The sequence below is a fragment of the Dromiciops gliroides genome, chromosome 1 (assembly GCF_019393635.1).
Source record: "Dromiciops gliroides isolate mDroGli1 chromosome 1, mDroGli1.pri, whole genome shotgun sequence".
Classification (NCBI taxonomy): Eukaryota; Metazoa; Chordata; class Mammalia; order Microbiotheria; family Microbiotheriidae; genus Dromiciops; species Dromiciops gliroides.
In genome coordinates, this window is record NC_057861.1 from 612,856,897 (window position 1) to 612,866,443 (window position 9,547).

The 9,547-nt window shown below is 48.0% G+C and overlaps 1 protein-coding gene across 1 annotated transcript; it reads right to left on the bottom strand.

Moving 5' to 3' along the window:
- Positions 1-7,019: 7,019 nt before the first annotated feature.
- FOXB2 (forkhead box B2) lies at positions 7,020-8,327 on the bottom strand. Its single transcript, XM_043993183.1, has one exon. It carries the CDS (start codon positions 8,325-8,327, stop codon positions 7,020-7,022), a length of 1,308 nt encoding a protein of 435 aa, XP_043849118.1.
- Positions 8,328-9,547: the final 1,220 nt, after the last annotated feature.

Sequence of the window (9,547 nt, forward strand, 5' to 3'; positions counted from 1 at the left end):
TTAATTCTCATGGAGTTAGTGCTGAAGGGGACCTTGGGAGTAATCTTTAGATCATTCTTCCATGGTCCAACTTCCCCACATTACAGGTAAGAAAACTAAGGCCAAATTGTTTAAGGGACATGTTCAAGGTTACACATGTAGGCAATAGCTGAGCCTTGTCTCCATGTTTCCTTCTGAAATGAAACCTAATTACTCAGAAAGGTCCTGACAATACTGAGATGTGCTCCTGACAATACTGAGATGTGCTCAGTAGAGTAGGACATATTCGACAAGTTTAGAAATGAAGATACAGTATTTTTAAAGGTTTGGTGTTAAAGAGTGGAATTTATTTGCATCTATATTCCATATCTATTAATTGTGATTTTTTTAAAAAAGTACTTATTTAAAAGAAGCAGAGCTAACATAGCTTCTGAGAGTCCAATTAGCTATTTTAAAAGTATTTTCATGGGTCGAAAAAGGTATTGAGAGCAATGTTTAAATATGGAATACTTAGCATACCTTTGTTCCGATGCAATGTTTAACTAACACAGTTATGATTCTTCATTCACTTTATTCTACCTGATAATGGATGAATATGGCATGAATCATATCATGAAATATATATTAATTCAAATATCAAATTTTATTTTTGTACATGCTAAAATTCAATAAAACTGCATTTGGATATGAGGAAAACAAATAAGTGTTCCTAATTTCCTTTAAAATGCTCAAGGTATATGAAAGTGAAAGGAGAAAGTGCTCTGGGTAGAATGAAAACTACAAGGAAAAGTGGGGGTGGGATGGGAAGGGGTGTGTGTGTGTGTGTGTGTGTGTGTGTGTGTGTGTGTGTGTGTGTGTGTGTGGTTATTAAACCCAAAATGCTTAGCACAGTGCCTGGCACACAATAGTTACTTAATAATTGCTACCTGATTGACTGGCTAACATATCCTTAGTGGATTGAGTCTGACCAGAAAAACCCAGGCTGATTTATTTCATCTACCTCTGCAAAAAGTGCATAAGAAAGGATTTTGAAAGGTAGTCAGGGAGAAAAAAAAAACAACAACAAAACAAAACATTGAAACCAACTTTTGGGAGTAAGACGAACAATTGTTCCTAGGGACAAAGCAATTTTTCAGCTCTGCTTTGCTCTCTCATTCTCGAAGTAGTTGTCATTAGCTTATGAAAATATTTCTCTAGTTTCCTACTCTACAATGTTTAGGCAAACACTGTCATTCCCACTATACTCCAGGCACTGCAACATGCAATCTTGTCACTCACACGATGCCTTCCAAGTCTTCTCCACATTCAATAGGAACACATATGCAAGAATATGCAATATTTTTTCTCTCCATTCTTCCTGACACTGTCAGCTAGAGTTAAAAATGGAATTATAATTAAACAAAGTATACAAATTTAATATTTCTTATAATGTATTTTATTACCATAACCTTGCGCTGATTAGATATTGAAATTCTTTGGGGGGGGGGTGTGAACTGAACTCAGTTTAAGATGCAGAAATGATTTAATGGTCAACATCTATGTTCCCAGAGCTGCTCACTTCCATCCTCTTTCCTGGCCCCCTGTGTCATAGTGTCAAGCAGGCAAAAGCCAATGCAGAGTCCCAGGAGGTCCTCCTGCTCATTGGCCTTCCAAAGTAAGCAGCTGAAAAAATGCTCAGATTTAAGCAGCACCACATCCAGATTCCCCTGGATGCAATGTGCTCTCCCTCTTGGCTGGAAAAATGCCAGTCTGCTCAAGGAGATAATTGACCACAAACCAGCCTGACTGACAGGTTGTCTAACTGCTGGGAAATGCCAACTGTGCCAATCGGACCCTCAAAGGGAGGCCTTTTCTCATCGGAATTGAAGCCGACCTAGCCTCATCTTCCTGTAAAACCATCAGTTTTCTTCTCAACTTCCCTAGGAATTAAACAAGAATGTTTTATTCCATATCCCTCATCTCTTCTAGGCTTAATTAAAAAACAAACAAACAACAACAAAAATCTCTGCATCCCACCTTGGTGCTTCTATCTAAGATTCTCAGGGCTCTGTGCACCAGAACAGAGAGTGGGGAAGAGTGAAAACAAGAGCCTCTCCCATCATCATGGAAATTATTGACTCTAATTCTATTTCTCCCTCAAATGCTGCCATAGAACAGGGCTTAGCTCACCAAGTGTGATTTCAGTTTAATTTTTTTAACCTCAAACATTCAGTTTCAAGGGGATTTCTTGTCCTTCAATTGCTTAAACCCTGCATACACCCCCAACCTCCTTATCTTCAAATTTATGACTCAAAAGAGAGGATTTTAAACTCACAGGTCCATAGGACTCCAAGAAATCCCTGGGCTTTAGAGCTAGGAATTTGGCACGTCAGATTAGAAGCACCCAAGTCACATACTAGGCCAGCAGAGTTGCCAATAGCATAGTAATTATCCTGTCTGTAACAGCAAGGAGAGCTCTCTAATATCTCACTTAATTATTACCAGCACACTAATTTTTTAATGACCTGACTTTTGGTTTAACATTTACAATAAGAGCTGGGTGAGACTGTGATTCTCAAATTGGTTTTTTGGCACTGGTGCAAGCACTTGGCGTGACTTTTCAGGGTGGGGAGTCTTAGACTTTTTCTACTTCTTGAGCTTAATGCTCAGTGCTTTAAGCCTATTCCTTGTCCCCAGGAGAACAGTGGCTAGAAGGCCACCCTAGGAGCCCGAGGTATATAGCAAAGCCCCTGGTGAAGCAGCTAATACACTTCAATGACAGTGCATCGTAGACACCAAAGTCTCAAGGAGGTCCTTGAATATTTTGATGAATGTAGTTTGAATATTTTGACTGATATTTTGATTGTTTTCCTTTATAGTCAAAGGGAAAGAGGGGAAAGTAAAACCTGACTCCCTCCCTTTTTCTATTCCTATTAATTTCCACACACTTCTAACCACATAGTTTTAGTGTCAGGAATTTAGCATTGGCTGAAACTCGAGTAGAATAAACAGCCTGGAGCTCTTTACTCATCCCTATTTTCCTTTTCCTTCCCCACCCCCCGACAGAAATGCATACAAAATCCTACCAAACTTCTTTTGAGGGTTGCAGGGAGGGGCCCCAGAGAGGTCCTACAATAGTGGCGATGCCAGAAAAATGCACGTGCAGAGGAGAGAGAGTGGAGAGTGGGGAGAAGAGGGGGAGGAGGCGAAAAGGGAAGCGAAAGGGCTTCTTTCCCAGTTCCCATGTTCTTTCTTCAAAGCTTTTCCCCATCCGAGAAGTCATGACGTTTGCCTTTTCTTCGCCGCCCGAGTCAGGGTTATTTCAACTGGACTACGCCTGATGTGGCTCTCGTGGCTTCGGTATGTCCTCTTTGGGGCTAAATTAATCGTTGATACATCTAACAGCGAACGATAGTCAGACGGTGGAGGCGATTACCTAGACAGGAGAGGGGCAAGTGTTCTCTGCTACCGTCCCCAGCTTTTGGGACCACCCTCCTCTCTTTCCCTTGTGGCCTTCTTCTCTCTCCCTCCCCCACATCCCCACCCCTAATTGCTGTCAGATACTGGGCTGGTATTTCTGTGGGGCATGGATGAAATAGCAGTGCTATGGTCTTCCTTATTACTGAACGTACAATTCTCAACCCTCTTAACTATGGTGTATGACCCGGTAGATTTCAGTTCTTTTTTTTTCTTTCCTTCCTCCACACCTTGCAAGGCCCTTAATTTCTCCGCCTCTTGAGACTCCAAAGTCTGTCTCCAAGATAGTCACAAGAAATCATCGACTCTTTAAAGTTGTAAAAGATCAGCGAGTCCAACTCCCATTTGGCAGTGGAGGAAGCTGAGGTCCAGCCATAGGGAAGGACTTGCCTTGAGATCATACTAAGGGTTGCTAGTGGCAGAGCTGGTTTGGACACAGGCTCCGTAACTCTCCAGTCGTTTACTTTAAGCCACCCCCACCTTATGAAGCCTTAATCAAAGTTGAGAGAACGGAAGTCAAATAAACAGATACAGCTGCAGAGTACGCCACCAGCTGCTCCTCTCCACAAATGAAGCGTGGACCTACATTTTTTTTTTTTTGAGAATAAAATTTAACTTTAGCCCATGATCATCAACAGGTAGTCATGTTGTCTGGTTGTGGACTGCCTTAAGAAAAGACCTCGAAGCGGCCGTGAAATTGACTGGGAAGCAGGGGAAACAACCCCCAAAGTGAAAAACCGTGAGTGTTTGGGACTGCGGTCGGAATCAAAATACAACCTAACCAAATAATCTCCCCCATTGCCTTGTCCTTGGAAAATGAATTTTAGGGGGAGAGGGCTGAAGTGAGAAGCAAGACTCTATTACCCTCTTCCCCCCTCCCTATGTCCACTCTGACCAAAGTCGGGCTCCCAAGCTCGAAAACCCAGGAAGTCGGTCTCTACCGCGGGTTCATTTGAAGAGAGGATTAGCTAAGGAGCTGCGTTTGATTGCTGGAGGTTTTCAGGTTATTCTGTAGGCAATTTAGTTCAGTAGCTTAAGGATGCAAAAACCGGGAGGGCTGGGTTCCAGGGGACTACATCTACAGGCTATGAAGCCTAAGCCTTGCTCGCCTTGACCCCACAGGGAAACCCACTGGATCCCGAGGTTCTCAAGAGCAGCGGTGAAGCCAGGTGAAGCAAGCGCGCAACAGGTCAGACTGCTCCGACCAGTGAGTGTTGTAAACACCTCGCTCAGAACCGCGGAGGAGATGCAACAAGGTCTAGTTGTTGAACTTCCCGGCCTGGCAAGACCAGGTTGAAGAAATGTATCTTGTTCAAGTTCCGGCAAAGGGAATAAAAAGCAGACACCATGAGATAGAGCAAGGGACAACGAGAGACCTCCTCCCCCGCCTCCCCCTCCCCAGTCTAGGGCCCTCGGCCCGCCTTGCTCCCCTTCCTTCAGCCATACACACCGATGTACTGGCAAACAGAAATAGACAGGGTACTTCCCTATATGGTAGCGTGCTTCTCTCTCTCTCAACCCCCCCCCCCCGGCCCTTCCCATTCCTAACTCCTTTTCTTTTCCCCTTCAATAATACCAAAAGACTTCAGGAAAGGGAAGGCGGTGTGTGTGGGCGAGGGCTGGTTCAGGTGGGGGAAGATTGTATTCGGAATAGTTTCAATCAAAGCTATTTTTCTTGCTACTCCAAATCTCTGCGTTGAGAACCTCTTTTGAGATCAATGAAAAAGAGAAATTGAATGGGGGAAGGGTTGAGGAGCATACGCAATTTCGAGAAACGATAAAAGGGGGATAAATTAGGGGTATGGAAAGGCACTTTCTTTAATTGGCATCTCAGGTTCCTGAGCTCTCTCTTCCCCGCAAGTGGGACTCAAGCTCCCTCAAGTTTCCGTCATAGAAATTGAGGTTCACACAGACCAGTCATCCAAGGCACTCATTCACGCCCCCGCTCTTGGACTCTTCTTTTGAGAAGAGAAACACCAGAACTAGCAGAGAAGCAAAGCCACAGAGAAGTTTTAATAGACAACACTGGCGTACAACATAGGCAGACATTAACCTGTCACAATGTCACAACCCGAATGAGGTGGATTAAAGAAGCTAACGATGACTTTGTTGGTTAAAAGGGCAGCAGCTGTCCACCACCACTCAGTCCCCCCGCCCCCCCGCCTTTGTTTTTCCTCCACTTAAAGTTTGTTTTGAGTAAAGTGCTATGCCCGTGGTTTAAAAAAAAAAAAGAAAACAAGTAAAACAAACATCAAAGTTTTTCCTCCCCCATTCGCTAGTTTAAACTGGAAAACTCACTGGAAGGAGAGTCACACCAAGCAACACATAAAATATCAAATTTGTGTGAGCGATCAAAGGTGATGGGAAAAAGCATTACCCTCTTGTGTTTTTTGTTTTTTGGTCTGGGAAAGGTGTGAAAAGGGAAAGCCAAAGGACGCTTCTGAATGTTTAAAGAACAGCTGTGCAGAATTATGTTGCAAATTTGCTTTGCGTCGACGAAGAAGAGACAAAAACAAAACAGCCAACATGTGTTTCATGTGGACCTGTGAAATGTAGTACCCACAGAAGGGAATTTAGCTTGAAAATTCTTTTTTCTTTTAAGTAGGATTCCAAGATTCCAGACTGCTCTCCGAATCCTTAAAGGGATTTCAAAAATTCATCTGCAGTCTGAAGTTCTTGTTTGTTTCGCTTGGGTTTTGTTTCTCCAAACTTTATTTCTGGAATCAGGGCTTTTACTTTTTAATCCCATGTAGCTCCCCATTGTGCCGGCTAATTGCTTTAGCTGCTCTTCCCACTCTTCCCAGCCCCCCTGGAAAGAGAGCTGAGAAACTCAACTGACTTTCCCAAAGATACTATGTGTTCTTTTGAAAGAAAGTATGGACTTTATTAAAGACTTCAATTCGTGGTCTCCCCACCCCTAAACCCAGGCGCAAGGGAATCAAGGCAAGGGAATAAACTAGGGAAAATCGATTTCCCGCTCTAGAGTGAGATTTCTTTATTTGACTGATTTTATCTTGGATATTTGTGATACGGCGCTAAACAGATTCAGGAAAGGTATAATTGCCGCTTGGCATCCTCATCTATTTTTCACTTTCAGCATGGATGTTGCTACGTTGCTTTTGAAACTCACCACCTGGCCCATTCCGCGGCCCCAGGAACTTTTATATGGTCCAGTTTGACACAGAATAAAGCTTTCCTCCACCACCTTGTCTTTACTCTCTCTCCACGTATTTATAGAATTAGTAACAATAGATACTCTTACCTGAAAATTGGCTCTCAATAATCTGATTGTACAACATAGTATAAACACTGACACCAGAAGTGTTATATTAATAAAATCCATTTAAGCATCCACCTTTTGTATTTGTTTAAATACATTCTTAATTCAAAATCTCTCTCTCTCTCTCTCTCTCTCTCTCTCTCTCTCTCTCTCTCTCTCTCTCTCTCTCTCTCTCGCCCTCCCTCTCTCCTCTCGTTCTTTTCTACTTCATTGTCTACTTTTCTCTACTGAGAGAAGGGGGGAGTCCTGCCTGCCAGTCCAATGTCTCCGAATGAATTCACTTTTCCCCTCCCCTGCTCATGTCTTAAGAGTGCACTAGAACAGAATGTAAAGAACTGCCCTTGTTCTCCGCCGAATTGGGGGGAGTCTGCTCCAGCAGAGTGGAAGCCGGTGAGGCTGCAGCAGAAGGGCAGATGGGTGGAGGAGGCGGCGGCGGCGCGCTGACCGTCAGTGCGGGTGGCAGGGCGGCTACAGGTGGGAGGGCTGGGGTGGGCTTGATAGGAACTGGTACTGCAGGCAGAGTCTGTCCAGGAGGGTGGCATAGGGTCTTAACTGGCACCCCAAATGCCCCGTAATCTGGGCCCACTGGCACCCCAGCGGCTGCAGCAGCGGCTGCTGCTGCGGCTACCGAGTCCATGACCCCGACGTGCGGCCACATGGAACCGACCACATTGCTGAGCTGACTAGGCACCGGGTAGCCGAGATGATGCATCACCGATGCCAAGGGCAGCCCACCTGCCTGGATCACGCCCTTGTAGTCCCTTCCGATGATGTTCTCGATAGCGAACGGATGCTTGAAGCCCGAAGACGAGGCTGCGGCCGCGGCCGCTGCTGCAGCAGCGGAGCCCAGCCCGTAGGGGGGGAACTGGGACAGCCTGCCCACACTGCCCACTGCCGCGGCCGCAGCTGCAGCTGCAGCCGCCGCCACAGCTGCCGCCTCTTGCATCTTGCCGGGGTGCGACTGGGGCTGCGGTTGTGGAGGAGGTGGCTGTGGCTGTTGTTGCGGCTGCTGCTGCGGGGACTGGAGGTGCGTGGATTGCGCGGGCTGCGGGGCGGGAGCGGGCGGCTGCTGGTGGAAATAGTGCACCATATGGGGGGGCGGCGGCTGCGGCGGGTGGTGGTGGTGATGGTGAGCCGAGGGATGGTGGTGGTGATGGTGGTGGTGGTGGTGGGGGTGGTGGGGGTGGTGCGGGTGGAGGTGCCCTCCTGGGCCCGTGCCCCCCGCGCCCTTGGTCGCCGCCGCGCCCCCGGGGTGCAAGTGCGGGTGGTCGGCGCGCAGCACCTTGAAACGCTTGCGGCGCCGCAGGAAACTGCCGTTCTCAAACATGTCCCCGCAGTCAGGGTGCAGCGCCCAGAAGCTTCCCTTGCCGGGCTGGTCGGGCCGCCGCGGGATCTTTATGAAGCAGTCGTTGAAGGAGAGGTTGTGGCGCAGGCTGTTTTGCCAGCGCTGCGTGTGCTCCCGGTAGTAGGGGAAGCGCTCCATGATGAACTTGTAGATATCGCTCAGGGGCAGCATCTTCTCGGCCGAATGTTGGATGGCCATAGCGGTCAGCGAGATGTAAGAGTAGGGCGGCTTTTGGTCGCTGTACGAACTCTTCCCTGGACGAGGCATTGCCCCCTCCACCCTCCCTCCCACCCACTCTGGACCTCAGCACCTCCCTCTTCCCCCACCCTCCCCCTCCCTTACCCCTCACCCCACTTACCCCCACCTTGTCTGCCTTCTTCTTCCACCACTTCCCCCTTTCCCCAGCCTCCTCTAGTGGGTCCCTCTCTTGTTCTCTTGCCTGGCTTCTCTAGGATGCCCACTCGGCTCCCGGACTCCCGCGGCAACTCTGGGTCCACAGCCTGCCAACTTCTTGCCCCGACGGTGGCGATCAAGGCCTCTAAGTCCCGACTGGAGCACGCCAGCTTTACCTCCCCTCCCTCACCCCACCCCACCTCCCTCCTCTAGGTTCCTGGAGTCGATGTACAGGGAAGTTGAGACGTAGAAATCGGTGGTGCTGGGGGCAGTGACAGTGCAGAAAGTGAAGGGGAACTCTCCACTTCTCAACAAACCCACCACTACCCTTTTTCCTCAGTAGCGGGAAAGAAAGCAACGTTCCAAGCCAGTGAAGGAGAGAGTTGGGCAACGGAGGAAGGAACAGACGTCTTATTCTCTTAGCAAAGATCCAGACGTCTTCCCCGGCTTTTCAAACCCTGGCTCCCCAGCACAGTCTCGGTACAGGTCCCAGAACGACAGGGATGTCGCTCTGGGGAGCGGAGTCACTTTCTTTTTCCTTTTTCAAGTTCTTGCTTTTCCAGAAGAGGGACCTGGAGGAGATGACCCAGCCGGGTGCAAGGACGACTTCTGTCTCCCCCGCGTCTCCCCGCCTCCTGCAAAGGAGCACGGTTGCTAAGAGAAGAGGAAAGCCCGGAAGCTCAAGCCCCCAGCTTGCAGCTGAGGCCTGGGAGAAATAAATCCAATTGCTTTTCACTGCTTCGATGGTATAAAAAGTTTGGTGGCTGCTACCGCTTGCGGCTGCTAGAGCCGCTATCTCTGCTTCTAGACTTAGAACGAAGTAACTTCCGAGGTGCAGTAGTGTGTGTGTGTGTGTGTGTGTGTGTGTGTGTGTGTGTGTGTGTGTGTGTGTGTGTGTGTGAGGGTAGTGTGTGGATGTGGTAGTGATGGGGTAGGGGTGGGGGGAAAGTTCAGTCTTTGCGTTGCGGCTTCTGCTGCTGCTCTGTCGCTGTTGTTACTGCTGCTTCAGCCTGAGCTCTCCCGGGTCCAGCTGGGAGGAGAGGCGGCGAGGGCTGTGGCAGGCAAGCGCTCTCTTGCCTGGGTTTTGTAATGGT